A 17,968-nucleotide genomic window follows, 5' to 3' on the forward strand; every position below is an offset into this window, starting at 1 on the left:
TATTAAAAAAACAACATACCTCCAAATTAGGAACTCATGTTTATTTACTGCTTTGTAAGGAAACCATAACTGACACTTTTATTAAAATGTAGCATTGTTGCATAAAAACATTCAAAAATGCATTAAATGGACATGTTTGTGAGACAGTAGCAAACTGCAAATCGATTAAAATAAAATAACTAACACAAATAAATATAACTTAGATTTTAAATGAAAAATTGTTTCTATAAACACAAAATTGATAAACCAAGAGTATTTTAGACCACACCTGCAAAGAAAAATCCATTTAACACATTAATCACTCAAACCCTACGACATGATGTGGTATAAAACTGATGATAACATAATGTCAAATATTCATAACAAAGGAAGCATTTTTGATAAGGATCCCCAAAATGCGTTTTATCACAGAACTATCTTGGTCACAAGACTTGGTTGTCTTGGTTCTTTGATAGAACAGATATGTGCTAAGATACTGTATGTTATTAACAACAGCATCACTCATGATCTGACCACATGCAAGTGTGACAGCAATGTAAATGTAGGAACAGATGAGTTTTAGGTTTAAGTTTAAGCACAAACAATTGCAGATAACCAATAAACCTTCTGTATACACCTATAAATGAATGTTTAAGCTATTTCCCCAAACAGCATTTTGTATAAGTTGCAAGCAGAAACACTTTTTAAAAATTCATTATGCGTTTAAGTATATTCCATCATTTTGAGTTTTTATAGATTTATGCTAAAGCATTTTTTAACAAATACTGTGTTTTCAGACATTCAGTCATATGAATTTGCTTCTTGTGTTTAAAATCCCACAGAAAATGTTAAATTCTCATATGCAACAGCATCTTATAACACACCACAAAAAGGCAAAATGAAAACTGTATCTATTTTAAATAATAAATAATAACATCAAGTTAATAAATGACTGTGATGTATTAAAGCACTGTTAAAACATGTTTTTAAGAGCTCTTCTGTGGGTAACAATGTTATGGTTCAACCAACCGACCTAATTTTATAATAGATTATGTGACACTTTAAATAAAGCAACAATGAAATAACATGTACAAAGGTCCTTAAAGGGAGCCTTCACTGATAGTGAACCTGCTTCTTTTGGTTTGTACATGTAAATGAATGCCATTAAAGTTCTATCTGACTTACCTACATCTCTATAATTTTACTCCAGATGACATCACGGAGGAATCTTTAGTTCAAATTATGGTTTCTTGTTGCTCACACTATGGAGTTTGTAAACATGGTCAACCTGCTTTTCCAGAGGTCCCCAAGTTGACATCATCTGAACTAATGATGAAAAATCCAGAATTTTCAGCTAGAAGCAGAGAAATATTTTACAACCCCAATGTATGAGCCAACCAGTGTTTCCTCTATTTTTTGTTCACGTGGTATACTGTAAGGTTAGTTAGATTAATAAGCGTATGTCTAAGCGTACTGATGATGTCATCAATGACATCACATGGCTGCCTTTGAAGAGTTTGCCTTTGAATTTTCAAACCACTTGACAAGAAAATTATGTTTGTTAAACTGCTGTTGGAGCTAGAAGGTGTACCTAAGGGACAGACAGGGACTACGAGGTAGTAGTAATGAGCAACAAGGTAGCAGTGGAAAGATGAGTGCGTAGCTGTGGAGGTACACGGTTTCTTCTTGGAATTAATTTGAGAAACTTGTTCTGTGAAAACACTTTTTTTTATTCGCTCAATTGGAACATGTGACGCAATAAATGTTTACTGTTTGACATACAAAGATCTGGAGTAGATAATCTTTGGACCACTGGATACGAGTAAGCCTGCCTCTACACCCAATTCAAAAAAGGTTGGGACAATGGGTACAGAGTGAACTGTTTTGCAAATCTCATCAACCCATATTTTATTCACAATAGTACATAAACAACATATCAGATGTTAAAACTGAGACGTTTTACCATTTCATGGGAAATATTAGCTCATTTTGAATTTGATGGCAGCAACCCATCTCAAAAAGTTGGACCAGGGGAGACAAAAGGCTGGAACTAGGCCTGGACAAGGCCAAAGGTCAAAACTGGATGCATGTGATCTTGGGGCCCTCAGGCAGCACTGCTTTAAAAACAGGCCTGATATTCTACTGGACATCACTGCATAGGCTCAGGAACACTTCCAGAAATCACTGTCTATCACAGCTCGCTGTGAAAAATCGAAATCTGAAATTCATTTTGGAAACCATGGACGTCGTGTCCTGTGGACTTAAGAGGAGGGCCCATCCAGCTGTTATCAGGTGTATATAGTATAGGGGTGCACGGTGCCTATTGCATGGGCAGCTTAAACATCTGGAAAGGGACCATCAATGCTGAAAAGTACATAGAGGTTTTAGAGCAACATTTGGGAAGACCTTGCATATTTCAGCAAGACGATGCTAAACGACATGCTGCATCCATCACAACAGCATGGCTTCACAGGAGTCCAGACCTTTCAACAATAGAAAACATTAGACACATCATATAACAAAAATCCAGCAACAAAGGCCCAGGACTGTTGAGCAGCTAGAATCCTGCATCACACAAGAATGAGACAACATTCCTCACCTAAAACTCCAGCAACTGGTCTCCTCACTTACCAGATGTTTATGGACAGTTGTTAAAAGATGAGGGGATGCTTAACAATGGTAAACATCATCCTGTTCCAAGTTTTTTGATATGTGTTTCTGCCAACAAATTCAAAATGAGCTAAGATTTTCTATGAAACAGTAAAATGTATCAGTTGCAACATCTGATATGTTGTTTGTTCTATTGTAAATAAAATGTGGGTTGATGAGATTTGCAAGTCATTGCATTCTGTTTTTATTTACATTTTATACATCGTCCCAACTTTTTTTGAATTGCTGTTGTAATATAGGGAAGCAAGAGGTAAGTTTAAATGCATTCATGTACATTTAAACCCTAAACTAAAGGCATAGAAAGCAAGTTGAAAATTGGTGAAGTCGCCCTTTAAGTGCTTAGACAACATGTCATAATGCAAAGATCCAAACTGGACAGCAGGTTGTTGAAAATATTTGTTTCAATATTCATTTTGAAACTTATAAACTCTGAAAAACACTTTTTCGTGTATGCCCTAAGAGAAAGTGAAATAAAAAACAAAACAAAGACAACACAAGCAAAACCTGAGACAGGCATTGTGTGTGATGTCAGCAATGACTCATCAAAGGGGTTACACTGAGTTTACAGGAATCATTTGGACATTGGTATCTAGTATTTCAACATCAGGTCAGTGTGTGTAGAGGACGATTAGAATTGGCAAAAAAAAAAGAAAACACCTGCTTTACGGCAGTTCAGGGTGTAAAATGCGATGATTAGTTAGTGGACTTTCCTTTTCCTTGAACGGTACCGTCTCTTTCTCTGAGTGTACAGGTGGCGGAAATTGATGAAAAGTCCTGTAGATGAGAGGGAACCTTTGTCAGTATTCAGGTATGTCACCGGATTTTTGGACTTCGGGTTAAACAAAACAAGATACTTTAAGACGTGTCACATTCAGCTTAGCAAAATCATAGTTTAATCAAAGCAAGAAAATATAATGAACAAATTAACTAATTATGAAATAAATGTTTGAGGTAAAGTAGTGTCCTGTGTTCTGAGTAGTCCAAATTTAAAATGCTTTTCAGAAACCTTCTGACTTGTTATAATTTCAGTTAAAAAGTCAGCATCTGACGTAGAGTGTGTGTGGGCAATAATGCACACAGCGTGGATGTTTTACACAGCTGTGAGGGCACCAATACTGCTGAATGTGCAGGTGCTGCCATCTAGTAAAGCTGTGCTTCTATCAGCATCACAATGCCAAACCACGTTCTGCAGGTATTATAACATAACTCCATAGTACAAGTGTTTTTTTTGTCCTTTTGGCTTATCCTGTGAGTTCAGGGTCACCACATGTCCACATGTTTATTTGGCAGTTTTTACGCCCGATGCCCTTCCTGTGCAACCCTCCCCAATTTCTACCGGGCTTGGGATGGGCACTACGCAGCTGGGGACACTCCAACATGTGGTCGGGAAGAGCGGGGCGCGAACCTTTGACCCTATGGTCGGTAGGCGGCCACTCTACCAACTGAACCACTGCCACCCCAACTCTGTAGTACAAAAGTATGGGTGGTAAATTAGCCCGCCTGCAGCCCTGCCACCTATTTAACACATTTTAAGCATTATAAAGTCAAACATATGGCAAAAAGCAGCTAAAAATCTTGAAAAGTCCAGTTGGACATGATTCAACCTTCGGAGTCTCTCTCAAAACTAAAGGGACTGGTCTCCACAGTTCCTAAATGCTTACAGAGTCATGTTAAAAGAAGAGGTTGCAGCTGTATATGTTTGAGTAGAAATGGAGAGCCAGTCAGATTAGACAGTGGTGTGTCAGTGGATTGTCTCACCCAGGAACATAAGGACTAGGTAGAGCTGCAGAATGTAGGAGAAGCTCAAAGTGTATCCTGCTGGGAGGGGGAAGCTAAACAGTTGGGTCTCATCAAAGATGGGAAGAGACTGGATCACTGCCACCGCTGGGAACACATGAAGAAGAACACACTTTTAGAAACAACTACATAACATTGACTTCCACCACTATTTTAATCAGTGAATACAGTATAACCAACTTGTCACTAACCTTCAGCTATAACACCCAGAGGGTACAGAGGGATCCAGAGGTTGTATCTCAGCCATGTCAACAGCTTCCACTCTGTGCCGATGCAGGCCAGCATGTAGAATGGGTACCTGGTGTAGTAGAACAAAAGCCTGATGTTATAGAAGGCAACAACCAAAGATCAATACAGAGGGGAGGGGGGGGGCTCAGCTGACCTGAAGATCTCAATGGTGCTCCACAGGTAGAAGACAAAGAAGACAACGGGCTTGTTCTGCATTTGCTCCAGGCTGCCAAAAATGACAAAAAGAATGCTGTTCCTCCCTGCCACCTGCAACATCACAGCACATTACAAAAGGAGATAAAAGGGACACCGAGATTAACCTCACAGTTCACTACCTTAGTGGAGTGAGATTTCTATTGTGCCATTTAAAAGTGTTCTATTAATAGCACTAATCAAAACGTGCAGTGTTTTCAATGTGCAAAACATTTCCCTTCACCAGATAGAATATTTCCTTCCCAATGTACATACCTTGGAGTCTGGACCAAATATGCAGTCATGTACAAAACGTAAAACTGTACTAAAGGTGCGTTGGCCTACACACATCATGTTCCACCAGAGGTGACAGGCACTGCATCTTAAATGTTACTATGCGTCAGCAACATTATGGTGGCCACAAATGTCTTCAAAGAGTACTTAAGCAATTTAGTATTACACTCCTATGAGGTTGCTGAACTTGCAATGGATACGTCCAAAATTTAGCTTAAATGTATTTTATTAATTATTATGTTATCTCGTCTTTTTAATAGCCTCATGTTCTCCTTCATTCTCCTTATCTGGTGTCTATGATGCAACTTGACCACGAAGCACTTAAAATTTTGACACAGGTACCGGTAACGATACCTTGAATTCAATACTGGTTCCTGATAATTTTTTAAAATGTTAATTTATAAGTTCTGTAAACCACAAAAAATATTTTTTAATGCAAAATGATTGGTCTGCACCTATATAGCGCATTTTTACCTTAATGGTACCCAAAACACCATGAATAGTAATTCCTACAAATTCTAAATAGAATAATAAGTAAAATCAGTGCAGTGCCCCAGTAAAAACTTTGAGAAGCATGTACACCAACATTTGTTTTCAAGGTTAAACAGATTAGAATTACAAAAGATTACAACTAACCGTCACATCTGTATCACCTGTATCATAGCAGGAAAAAATCCAGTCTTAACCAGACCCAGCAAGGGATTAATGACCTCTAGCAAGGCCATCATCTGACAGAAATACATCATATCAGCTGCGGTGTGGAAGGTATCATAGAATGAATCTGTGGAGGAGAAGAGACAGATGATAGAGGAAAAAAAACAATTAGACAGAACATTGCATCAGCCACTATCCATAATCCTCATCATTTGCAAAACAAATTCCTGCTGTGTAGTTGTGTTCCTGTTTCTATTCAAATGAGCATCTGTGAATAGCTCCTCACAAACAAAAACGTGCCCCTCTCTTGCTGTGTTTTCTGTTTGATTTTACTACACAGTTGTGCTAATTGTGTTTGTCTCTTGTTTTACCCTAACCCAAACCCAAGCTGTCCAGTAATTAATTATTTGTACATATGATTCAAAAGCTATCAGGAACAATTGTTATATTTTCTGTTTTTATCCTTATTAGCACATCCAGTCTGCCAGTTCTGCCAGTCTTTGTTTTCACTTTTACCTGGAATTGTGTTATGTACTGAACTCAAAACAGGGTTATTAAAAATAAAATGATGTATTTCCTGACTTAACAGGGTTTCATGTCCCTGCAAGCAGACATTGATTTCTCTCTTGTTATAGGCCGGGAACACACACGCACACACAAAAATCCCTGTCAGAGTCACTCAGTTCAAATGGAGAGTATGATAATCAACATATTTTATTTTTACAAACCTTGACCAAGAATGAAGAGTCGAACAGTCATGTTGACAAAGATCCATGAAAATCCCAGGAATTGCACCAGGTTGTACATAAACAAGTAGCCTTTCTTCAGACCAAGGTAGGCTGAGGACATATAAGAAAATGACTTGTTACACAGCTGCAAAGCTCCTCCAAAAAGAGGGAAAAAATTTGATGATTGTTTTTGACTCACGGTCTTTACGAACTCTTGACTCCACACTTATTTTCTTTATCTTCTCCTGCTGAAAAAAATTAATTCAATCAAATCCCATTTTGCAAAGACAATGTTTCTTGTGAACCTTACAGCAGTTCACTGACCATTTTATATAGTGCTTTACATAGAAAGTGTAAAAAACATTCCCTCAATCTTAAATATGTAAATACATTTTCCTATTTCAAGTTCCTACCCTAGCCTGAAGCTCCATCTCAGCGTCCGACTCGTCTAGCCAGCGATCAAAGTCAGGAGCCAGAAACCGAGGCTTCTTCTCTTGCAGCGTCAGCCGATCCCACCAGCGCTCCTCCTGCTTCTTAATCTTGATGTCCACCTGACGCTGAGTGGATTTATGGTTAATCTGGAGTCCGCAGGATGGACACAGACACAACTGTTTTTAGTGTATATGAAAAATGTAGTAATATGTGTAGTAACTAATGTCATCAATTTATTAGTAACAGATTAATGATAGATTGATACATCAGGTTTAACCAATTCCAGGAACTCCAAACTGAACTCGTATTCATTTTCTCCTTTAGCTCCATGGCCCAGTGCTGTGAAACAATATTAAGATTATATTTAACATCATCATGCAGAAGCTGGTATCACAACAGACCTTAACAACAATGTTAGTTAGCTGAATATCTAAAAATACAGACTTAAATACCAACCCCTGAACTGAAGTATGTTGTTGTTTTGCAGGTTGATGTCGAGATTCTGAAAGACAAAGATTCAAATTGTGTGTTCAATTCTCAGTAGATTTCAGCTTTGTGCATTGGTTCCTATTGAAGTTGTAAATTGTTAATATGGGAAAAAAAATTCTCTTCTAAAAATTTCACTTATTGGGGCTGTTGTCCCAGGCTATTGAAATAGGACTAAACTAAAGTTGTTGGGGATCATTTTGAGCTACAGTTTCAGTTCTGATTACTACCAGCAGCAGGTTGCTGAGTATGTCATGGGATCAAATAAAACCATAGTAATGAAGAACATGTGAACCAGCCTAATGTGGTGACCCACTGATGTGTTTATAGTATCTGGACAACAACAGAATTCTATGGCACAAATTAATAAGATACTGTGTATCAGGCTTTGGCAACAGGGACAATACTCGTTAGTTGGAGCAGTTAATTTTGGTTATTCTGGCACAGCGCAAGAAATTACCAAGCTTATCTTTTCATACAATTATCCAGTTTATTAGATGCACTGATATAAAAGTAATACAGTCCAATATAACAGTCCTGCAATGAATCCTCCGTTCATGAGAGTGATATTGCACCTAATAACACTAATTTTAGATGCTGTAATGTGGTGCTAATGATCTGTATTGCTTTGTACTGAGTGGAGTTTCCTATATTTAGTTTGATGTAATTCACATATATGTGACGAACATGTTTCAGGACACGCATTCTTCTCTTGACCTGCTTCAGCTCTGTCATTAAGCCATTCTGTTGCAAAGCAAAACAAGACCCAGAACTACCATTAAAAGCCATGCATATTTTATTAGACGTTTGCCAAACATGCATGCTGAGGACAGGGCGGTCTGAACGTGAAAATTTTGAGGACAAGAGAAGAACCTGTTATTAATACAAACACGGAACTAGAACAATGGAATTCAAGGAGTGAGAGTCTGTGTGATAAGGTGATCACAAAACCAACCACAACTCAAACAATTTTTCGCAGAATGGATTGACGGATTCAATGACTGATCTATGTGCAAAATTAAGTTATCTAAAGTGCTCATCTAAAATTAGAAATTTGAATGTGAAACTGCTGTGTGACTTCCCTCTGTGTAGAAACAATTATTTAAAAACTGCAAATGTATTGACGAACTAAGGTGTGAATAACTTTTAGCAGCTACATCAGCACTTAGCTTGTTTCTGATGAAAGTTGTTTCCTGTTACCAATAGCCATTTAAATAAAGTGTAAATGCATTTACACGTTATTTAATCAGTAAACGACAGGTCAGTAAATGTTAAAGCCTGAAAGCAGCCAGCCGGAAGCTGTAAACGGACCTACCTTGGCGTCGCTCAGCTCTACACGGAGGTAAATCTCTCCGTGACGCTGAGCCCAGTAAACATGAGGAGTCAGGATTTGCATTGTCCGCCTTTTTTTTCTGACATCTACATGCCAAAATGATTGGAAATATAGCTCAAACTGATGGACGAAGTGTTCATCTGACACTCAGCCTACCACACACCACATCTGAGCAGAGGATGGAGCGCACTTCCTGGAGGAGGACGATCTCGGACTTCAAAATAAGAAAGCTAAAGCTTCAAAATAAAGTTTTTTCTATGGATCCATGTCAATTTAAGGAGGAATCTTAATTTACTTTTTGTTTATTGCCTCAGTTAAGTAACTGTCATCACTCAGGTTTTTACTTTATTGCAACCACCAATTTTAGCCATTAGCCACTTTCATCCAAAGCAATTTCAGTGTCTGCCTAAGAGCACATTCAGAGTAGACCAGAGGAGCCAGGGATCGAACCTTCCGCCCCTGACCCCTCAGTTGGTCGACGACCCGTTCCCGTACAGAGAAGGAGAACTGATGCAACTAAAGCTGACCATATGAATTATTTTTCTGGTTATGTGTTCTTATAATGTTACATAACAAATATAAACACTTCATGGCATTTTTTGAAAGCATTCTCATTACTTTTATCCCTTTAACCTTTAGCACAGAGGGTCTATATATCTATGAAGATCTGTTTGTATCATGTCTTTGTGATGATATCCTACTGTTTTATAATGACTGCATTTTATTACTTTACTTTTGTCCTATAACTATTAAAATGAGTGACCCAACAAGTAGAGCACGCGAAAGTTTTAAAATGCTACCTTATTAGACACACTTGAACGCATCACTGTAAAACACTTTTCACATGGATTTCCTTTGACAGGAACTTCTGTGCGATCAGCTCTTTGTAACGACTTGAAACTAGATCCAGGTCCAGTTGCTGAACACTGCTGAAAACAAACATGTCAGATGTTCTGTAGTGCATAATGTTTTCGTGTAACTAGTTCATTCCTTCTTCGTAACTCCTCCTTCCCGCGTCTCTGTTCCAAAGTACAACCAAAGTTGACCGAGTCTATGGGAGAGTTCACCAGGTTAAAAGCGGGTTTTATCAACAGACCGACCTCCTCTGTCCCTGCAGTGGGATTTAACGTTGCAGTTTAGGTGTTTCTTCTTTGAGCTTCGCAATGAGACCAGAAGGTAAAACAACCACGGATGCAGTCTCCTCTCAGGCTAATGTTACAGACCAACAAAAGAGGACCAAAATCATTTACATCGTTTACCTCATCGCTGCTTTGGATATAACATGGATGTTTTTACAGTTTTCTGTCACCCCTGTAAGTATAATATGTTATGTAAAAGGACGAAGCCCGGATTTCCGTGCCTGCCGTGAATGTAAACATTTGCGGAAGCGCGTCAATTTAATTTACACTGCGCCTGATCTCGTTGTTGTCATCAGTGATAAGGACATGTGATTTGTTAGAAATATACTGCTCATGTATTACACTGTGCGGAAATTTAACTGTAAGCATTGGTGATATCATATTGACTGTGGTGTAACTAAGAAATAACATTACAAGAAACAGTAATGTATTTAAACCATACATGAATATAATGGCGGAGACCTTTACTGAAGTATATTCATTTGATGACATTTCAAGGCTTTTTCGACTTTGTACTCCACTGCATTAATTCATTTACTACTTTTATTTACATTACAAATTACGATATTTGCACAAAAAACGTATGGAGCTCTTATGAAATATCTTTTCCTCAAAATGAACACAGCTTGATAATATTATTACAGCTTATTACAGCTGGATAATATATTAGTTCCATTCTGATAATCATGTATACTTTTTAGATGTAAAAAGCCAAAAATTAAGTGAGGATTTGCTCCTTTTCCTTTGGATAATTTAAATATTTTAAAATAAGGTTAAAAACATTGGTTAGACAGAAGAAGGACTGTTGTGGTTTTATCTCCAATCGTGTTTGTGATTTTTCTATTTTTTTCAAACAATCCGTTTATTAACTGCCCTACTCAAATATGACCAAAAGTCCTACTCATCAAAGCCAAGCTAAGACTAATGCCTCTCTCATATTATGTAGCAGCTATTTTAGCCAAAGGAGAACAAGTGAAGGAAAATGTAAGCATCATTACATGTTAAATTTGATAATGTATATTACAATTTATGTATTTTCAATGTTTTTCAAAAGTATTTAGCGAAGAAACTTGGCTTCGACACCTTGTGGTTTGGTTATCTGCAAACCACGGTGGGTGTCATCCAGCTCCTTGGGGGTCCAATGTTTGGAAGGTAACTACAAAGCGATGTTGCGCTTTGACTTGGTTATATGTAAATTACCAACCTGCATGCCACTCATTCCATTTATGTTTCACAAGCTAATGGGTAACTACACTGTTTTTGTTTCTGGGTTTTCTTTTGTTGACAGGTTTGCAGATCTCTTCGGGGCACGAGTAGCGTTATCTCTAGCATGTTCTTCAACGGTCGTTTTCTTTTTGCTGCTGGCCATAGCAGACCATCCTGCCATGCTGTTCATCCAAAAACTCCCCACTATTTTCATGCATGTAATACCTGGTGAGCACTGTCACTCAAATTTAAAATGTGCTTGAAAATGAATAGAAAAATAGATGAGGTTTCAGTTGCTTTTGATTCTTCCTACCTCTCCTGTCTGCAGCATCTCAGATGGTGGTTGCAGACCTTTCAGCACCTGAAAAACGGGCAGATGCTTTATCCAAACTAGGTTTGTGTTTTGGCATTGGCATGATAGCTGGCTCCACATTGGGGGGCCATCTGAACACACGCTATGGGTGAGTGTCACTGTATGTGTGCCGTTGAGTTGGGTGGTGTACTGCAGGGTGAAGAAGTGAATGGGTTTTATTAGGACCAGCATTAAGCTTCCACTGGTATATCCACTAAGCAATAATTTATTGTTTTTCAAAAGTTGTATTAACAGTACACTAAATGACTGTGTGAAGTGAAATGGGTTATTAATAGAGTTGTCACCAGCCTCTGCAGTTCCACTCAGCTTTAGAAAGCATTATAAAAACTTCCAGCTTCTTGTTTTTGTTTCATAGCCACAACTTCACTGTGTTTTATTCAGTCTCTTTAGCATTTCTACTCACAGCAGCAAATACAAGACAAAGTTAGTATTTAACACAAAACATTAAGTTTCAGGTCAAGTTAATGTGTTTCATGTTAACTTTTTCGGTGCGTAAATAGGCAACTGTTGGCCAATGCGTTCGTAACACCAATGCATAAAGTGATACCATATCTGTGTCAAGTGTACAGCTTGTTCCTTTGTCCCCAAGTGGACAGAGCAAATCAGTTCTTAGTGTTTAAGCAAAATTAATGAAAATGATGTTGATGAGTATTTAAGTTTGTATTTAAGTGTTTGTATTTAAGTTTAAGTGTTATGTTTAAGTGCTTTGTATGTTTTTGTAAGCTTTTACATTTTCATTTTAAAAAAATCGAAAATATTTGGCCAACTAAAGCAGCTTTCTCTTTGTGTTTCTCAGTGAGACATTTACTGCATGTTGTGGCGCTGCAGGGAGTGCCTTCAGTTTACTGTTGGTTTTAAAGTTTATCCCGAAAACTACTAAAACCCAGTCTTCAAGGACTAACACAGACAGTAAGACACATTTCCATCTGCTATCTGCCTAATGTTCTCAGCTGATTTGTTTAAGGTGCTCATATATTCAGGACAGGTGTTAGGATGTTGGGGTGATTTTGATTCAACAGGTTTCTCTTTTATTGTCTCACAAAAATTACATAAAGTCAATATGCATATACAGTACGTTTCTCTCCTGATTATAACGGGAACACAGTTTACACACAGTGCAGTGTATGTGCACAAGAACCAAATGCTGACCAGTACACTTACAAATTTGGCAGTGTTAACGTTACTGCATCACAAACTTGGTCATAATATGATTATTTTTCGGTCTGAAAACACCTCTACATTTCACAATCACATTAGAAAATATAGGCAAGAGGTATCTCTTCACAAGTCTGAGTCTATAGAGAAAAATCTGCTCACACAGACTGAGGAGCTGATGATATATAGAAAAGGTGCGAGGACCTGAAGCAAAGCCTGATGCAGCTGGCAATGCAATTGTGAGCCATGTCACCTGTCACCTGTGTGTTCAACACTGCAGACCAGAGACAGATTAAATTAGTCCCATCTCCCACAAACATCCAGTGAGGTTCAGCTGCAGTCTGGATTAAGGCATGTGAGGACAAAAATTTAATTCTTCATCTTGCTAAGGATGCTAAGGACTTCGGGCAGTTTATTTTTGTCTTTTTGCAGAATGTAGTTTTGTTCTTTGTAATGTCTTTTGAGACATTTAAGAAAAATATTGCTATAAAAAAGTCACTTGGCACTGAGTTTATGCTTTGTGTTCATTCATTAGTGTTAATTTAATTCACACATTATTCACCTTCCATATTTAGTTAAAAACAGCAATAATTTGTATCATTAATTAGACTTTTTAGGTCAATTAATTCTTTCGTGTTTAGATTTGGCTACATGTGTGTCTTAGACCTTTGTACACATTTATACCCTTATACTATACTATTCAGTCTATAGCTACATGTTGAGACGTGTCCATCACTGTGACTGTACCAGATAAACTAGTTCCATAGTTACCTGAAGGCTATGTGCAGGTGGAATTAACTGTAGCTCAGTCCAAAGGTGATAAAACATTTCTACTTGCACCTCAAAAGCTCACTATTTCAGTTTTTTGTCAATTTAAAAACTGAAGAAAGAATTGTGTGCTTCACTTCTTTGGCTCTACATTAAACATGGGCGAGCTGATCTTCACACCAAACTCACTGAAAATTAAGCCTGAAGTCTGGCTTTCTGGTTAGATGTGATGGTTTTTTATTTTCAATTAGGCATTCACCACTTTTCACCACTGTCTTGTTGCAGTGTTTGTATGACTGTGCCTGCTAGAGATAATATAATCCGACAGCTGTTGTTAGTGCAATTCTCATTTAAATATGTTATTCTTTGTCTTGCAATTTGGTGCAGGTGAGAACAAAAGCAAATCAGTTTTCAATCTGGGGGAAATCACAAGACTGATGAAGTTTCCAGGTGTGACTCAGACTTTTGTTGTGAAGGTCATCGCAGGTTTGCCATCAGGTGAGAACTTATGTAAATGTGGCTCAACCCTTTATAGGACAGTCATTGAAATAATTGGACATTTTAAATGTAAATCCTGGAGTGTTACTGGTGGATATAAGGGATATTTGCAAATCATTGCATTCTGTTTTTATTTACGCTTTACAAATCATCCCAAATTTTTTTGAATTGGGGTTGTATCTGCAGCCCTTGACACCATGAACCATGAAACATTCCTGTCTATGCTGTGACTTTGGCATCTCTGGAACAGCTCTGGTCTGGCTTCAGTCGTACTTATCTGGATGAACCATCAATTGATCTTGGCAGGGAGAGTGTTTCTAACTCTCAAAGCCTCTCCACCAGTCTGCCACAGGGTTCAGTTCTTCTTTCTAATCTCTCTTTTTAATCCATATAAACTATATCCCTGGGTTCTCTCATCAGCTCACATGGCTTTTCCTATTATTGCTATCTCTGCTTGAATGAGAGAAAGACATCTTCAGCTCAACCTCTCCAAGGCAGAAGTTTTAGTCCTCCTAGCCAGACCTTCTATACTACACAACATCAACATTGAGTGCGAAGTGTTTGTCCACACTAAGTCTGCCAGAAATCCGAGAGTCACAGTCGACGACCAACTGAGCTTCACTTACCACACCTCGTCTTCTTTAGGAAATGCAGATTTACCCTCTGCCTCTCATTTTTAATTACCCTAAAACGACCTCACCCACACAAAAGATCCCAAGAAAAACCCTTTATCTCAGTGGTCCCACGATGGTGAAACGAGCTTCCAAACTCTGCAAAGAACTGCAAAGGTTTGAAACATTGGTCTATTCTGAAGACACTTTATATATTTATAAATGTAACCATCTCTGACAGGCAGTTTACAAAGTGACATACACAAAGTTGGCTCGAAATGTCTTAGTTCATTCAAAGAATTGGGCTCAAAATCTGTAAATCAAACAAAACAACTTCTCTTTCCAAAGGCATTTTTCAGGTAATGTTTTCCATCATTGCATTGGAGTTCTTCAAGCTGGAGCCTCAGCAGAATGGCAACCTGATGGCTTATTTTGGCATTGTCCAAATGGTAAGTGTCACTCAGAGCAAAGTCAATGACAAGTTTATTGTTAAGCATTCATTTGTTACATGAAGCAGATTTTAATGATGTGAGATTTTAATACCAAATTAATCAAACTGATGTTTGTTCAGGTTATTCAGGGAGGAGTTATTGGTCGACTTACTGGGAGATATTCTGAGAGCTCACTGCTGCTCCTCTCAATCGCCATTTCTTCTTTGGTTGGACTGGCTCTGGTAATAAAAACTGTTACTGACAAACCCGGAAATCGAAACTTTTTTAAATCTTTATTCTTGTTTGTTGTTACCTTATTTATTTATGCCTTTCAAGTTTCCTCTTTCAACTAATATTTTATTTAGAAATTATGGAAATTTCTAAAATAACTCTGCTCTTTTACTAAACATTTAAAAATTCCTACTCTTTACATTTAAAGGTTTCCACCCCCTGATTGGGTATTTTATTTTGATATTTTTTCTTTATGCAGGCTTATATGCAGAATGTATTCCACTTCTGCATCATTGTCATCCCAATGATGTTTTCTCTCAGTGTATTTAATGTCATCACAGACAGCATCCTCACGAAAAGTGTACCATCCTCTGACACAGGTGAGACCAGCCTGAACAGAACTTGGATGACTCTTTAGCAGCCTTTAATTTCTCAAAGATGAATTTCGATCACTTTACTTGTGACAATATCTGTATATAGCAAAAGGTGGAACAAAATATGTTAACATGTGTAACAGGGTAAAATCAAGTCTTGTGTAAAATAATAGCTTTAGTGAAAACTCACATGGTAAAAACAGAATAAACCTGGCAACTAAAAGCTCAACCCTGCTAAAGGATTATGTAAATATATCCAAAAGAAAATTGAAAATGCATTTTCAAAATGTAAATTACTAAAGTTATTTATACAGGTACCTAATGTATCCACTCTGCTCTTGTACACAGGAACAATGCTGGGGCTGTGTGCATCAGTTCAGTCTCTGCTTCGCACAGTTGGACCGACTGCTGGTGGCTTCCTGTATGTGAACTATGGCCTCTCCTCTATAGGCTTAATTCAGTTTGTTGTGAATGTTGCTGTGTTTGTTTTTCTGCTGCAGCATCGGCTAAAGAAGTCAGCCTAGCAAAAGCAATGAATACTTGTTTAATATCAACAGTTCTGCACTGAAACACTAGATGGCACCAAACCCTGGATTTTACTTTGTGATACTTTTAGTTTTATAGAAACAATTTGCTATGATATATGGCCATTTCTAATTAAACAGTATTTTCGGAAAATGTTTCATTTTGAAATTTTGAAGTGTTATTTACTTATGTGTGATTGCTTTTTTATTAAATCCCCCCATATTATTTTATTTTTTGCACATTGATTTTTTTTATTAAAGGCAATGTATTCCAGACCAGTGAGTAACTTAAATAACTGCTAACATCCAATTTGTGGTTTGCGTAAAATATGTTGATCTAAGTGATTTTTAGAGGTTTAAATAATCAAATTATAAAAATCACAGGATAAGCCGAAAGGACAAAAAAACAAACAAACAAAAAAACCACACTGTTTTTAGTCATCAAAAAGTAGATGAGAGAAGAATTACCCCCCCAAAAAAGGAATTTGTTTATTTGAATTTGGAGTAAAGTGTTTACACTAACTGTACATAAAGTAGTTAAAACTACAGTAACAGTACTAACAACAGCTGCAGCAGTAAAATGCTGATTAAGTATTGTGTATAGTTTTCATACATTGTGTAAACTTTGCAAACAATAACTCTGTACATCACTTGGACATGCCTATTTTATATTGATGTCCTGTCTACTCCACTTCTGAATCTAAATACGTCAACTACTGGTCAGTACACACAGTCAACAAGCCTGATATGTAGAATAAATATGAAATCACTTGTGCAGAAAAACTGTGAGGATAAGCAAGCCCTTTAGTGTCAATCATGGTCTCACTTGTTCTCAGTCATTTTTTTGTGTTTCCTCAGCAGCCTGGCAGCAGAGTTTAAGTGATGTCACAAAATCTGAAGCAGGTGTTTTCATTGTTTTCACAAAAATACTACATCCAGCAATCCCAGATAAATATGATCTTATTTAATAAGCAGGGGGCCAGCAGTGGTGCTTAGCTTAGAGGTTGGACCGTGATACACTTTCAGCAGATTATGTTTTAAAAGCTGCAACAAGTAAAACAGGATTTTTCCACAAGTTAATGTTTGTTTATTTTTCAGTCAGAAAAGGGTTTTATTCATAAACCTTAACCCTCCTGTTATGTTTGTTTCTGAGGAAAAGGCCGTGATGTTCCCGGGTCAATTTGACCCGGGGCACACTTAATTATACAACGTGTATACAGTGTCAGACACCAAAAAGTCACAAAAAACATTGTTTATATCTCATCATTATCTCCATTACTAACCATTTCAATCAATATTTAGTTCAATGATGTTCTTTACTGTTCACAGATTATGGTCCAATGAGCATAAGTCACTCATTTATTACAAAAGAATCATGTTAAAACTTTTTTTAATGTACACTGAAAAGACCTACATATAAATTACAATAGTTTTATATGCAATTAATTTTTAAAATTGTTATTTTATATTTGAAATTTTTGTTATTTATGGATTGATGTTGATAAATTAAAATGAGACACCTCTTCTGTTCAGGGTCAAATTGAACCGTTTTAAAGTTGACAATCTAAAAAAAATACTTAAAAGTATTTTTTCACTTTGAAACTTCTCCTGCTTGGCTTATTTTGTGTAATCAACATATAAAATAAAAATGGTTCAGTTCAGTTATTTGTAACCCCCCCTACATGTTTATATTACAAAGTTATTGTTTGGGTCAATTTGACCCGGCAGACAAAATAGAAGCTAAAAACAGTCAGAAAGATCAAATACTATTTGTTTCTTTGCAACTATGAGACATAATACACCCCTCTCTCACACTCACACACACACACACACACACACACACACACGCACACACACACACACAC

The 17,968-nt window shown here is 37.3% G+C and overlaps 2 protein-coding genes across 7 annotated transcripts; one reads left to right on the forward strand and one right to left on the reverse strand.

The window, feature by feature from the left end:
- Positions 1-20: 20 nt before the first annotated feature.
- Positions 21-9,729, reverse strand: LOC137116104 (very-long-chain (3R)-3-hydroxyacyl-CoA dehydratase-like). Of its 3 annotated transcripts, none has more exons than XM_067495547.1 (11): positions 9,594-9,729; positions 7,431-7,476; positions 7,240-7,313; positions 6,956-7,120; positions 6,742-6,790; positions 6,543-6,653; positions 5,814-5,941; positions 4,829-4,941; positions 4,638-4,744; positions 4,408-4,533; positions 21-3,423 (listed from the first exon to the last, which is right to left on the reverse strand). In XM_067495547.1, the coding sequence occupies exons 1-11, from the start codon at positions 9,615-9,617 to the stop codon at positions 3,347-3,349; spliced, it is 1,020 nt and encodes a 339-aa protein (XP_067351648.1). In that variant the 5' UTR covers positions 9,618-9,729; the 3' UTR covers positions 21-3,346. The 3 variants fall into 3 exon arrangements, with proteins under 3 accessions (XP_067351648.1, XP_067351646.1, XP_067351647.1); XM_067495545.1 differs by lacking the exon at positions 9,594-9,729 and adding an exon at positions 8,776-9,530; XM_067495546.1 differs by lacking the exon at positions 9,594-9,729 and adding an exon at positions 8,776-9,527 and having other exon boundaries at positions 6,742-6,787.
- Positions 3,317-16,334, forward strand: slc22a18 (solute carrier family 22 member 18). 4 transcript variants are annotated; one of them, XM_067495544.1, is made up of 11 exons: positions 3,317-3,457; positions 10,987-11,084; positions 11,221-11,366; positions 11,467-11,599; positions 11,893-11,934; positions 12,308-12,420; positions 13,822-13,932; positions 14,892-14,992; positions 15,115-15,216; positions 15,465-15,585; positions 15,928-16,334. In XM_067495544.1, exons 2-11 carry the CDS (start codon positions 11,074-11,076, stop codon positions 16,101-16,103), a joined length of 1,056 nt encoding a protein of 351 aa, XP_067351645.1. In that variant the 5' UTR covers positions 3,317-3,457; positions 10,987-11,073; the 3' UTR covers positions 16,104-16,334. The 4 variants fall into 4 exon arrangements, with proteins under 4 accessions (XP_067351645.1, XP_067351641.1, XP_067351642.1 ...); XM_067495540.1 differs by lacking the exon at positions 3,317-3,457 and adding an exon at positions 9,957-10,106; XM_067495541.1 differs by lacking the exons at positions 3,317-3,457; positions 11,893-11,934 and adding an exon at positions 9,957-10,106.
- Positions 16,335-17,968: the final 1,634 nt, after the last annotated feature.

Source organism: Channa argus, chromosome 2 (assembly GCF_033026475.1).
Source record: "Channa argus isolate prfri chromosome 2, Channa argus male v1.0, whole genome shotgun sequence".
NCBI classification, from domain to species: Eukaryota; Metazoa; Chordata; class Actinopteri; order Anabantiformes; family Channidae; genus Channa; species Channa argus.

What these genes read in the sequence shown, in the direction of transcription:
- LOC137116104 (XM_067495545.1), bottom strand. Translation starts at nt 8,856, where the DNA reads ATGCAAATCCTGACTCCTCATGTTTACTGGGCTCAGCGTCACGGAGAG. An exon ending in TGGAATTGGTTAAACCTGAT is followed by an intron (nt 7,121 to 7,239) that starts GTATCAATCTAT and finishes TGCGGACTCCAG; the next exon opens with ATTAACCATAAATCCACTCA. An exon ending in TCTGGGTGTTATAGCTGAAG is followed by an intron (nt 4,534 to 4,637) that starts GTTAGTGACAAG and finishes ATGTGTTCCCAG; the next exon opens with CGGTGGCAGTGATCCAGTCT.
- slc22a18 (XM_067495540.1), top strand. Translation starts at nt 9,957, where the DNA reads ATGAGACCAGAAGGTAAAACAACCACGGATGCAGTCTCCTCTCAGGCT. An exon ending in GGGGGTCCAATGTTTGGAAG is followed by an intron (nt 11,085 to 11,220) that starts GTAACTACAAAG and finishes TTTTGTTGACAG; the next exon opens with GTTTGCAGATCTCTTCGGGG. An exon ending in TTCAAGGACTAACACAGACA is followed by an intron (nt 12,421 to 13,821) that starts GTAAGACACATT and finishes AATTTGGTGCAG; the next exon opens with GTGAGAACAAAAGCAAATCA.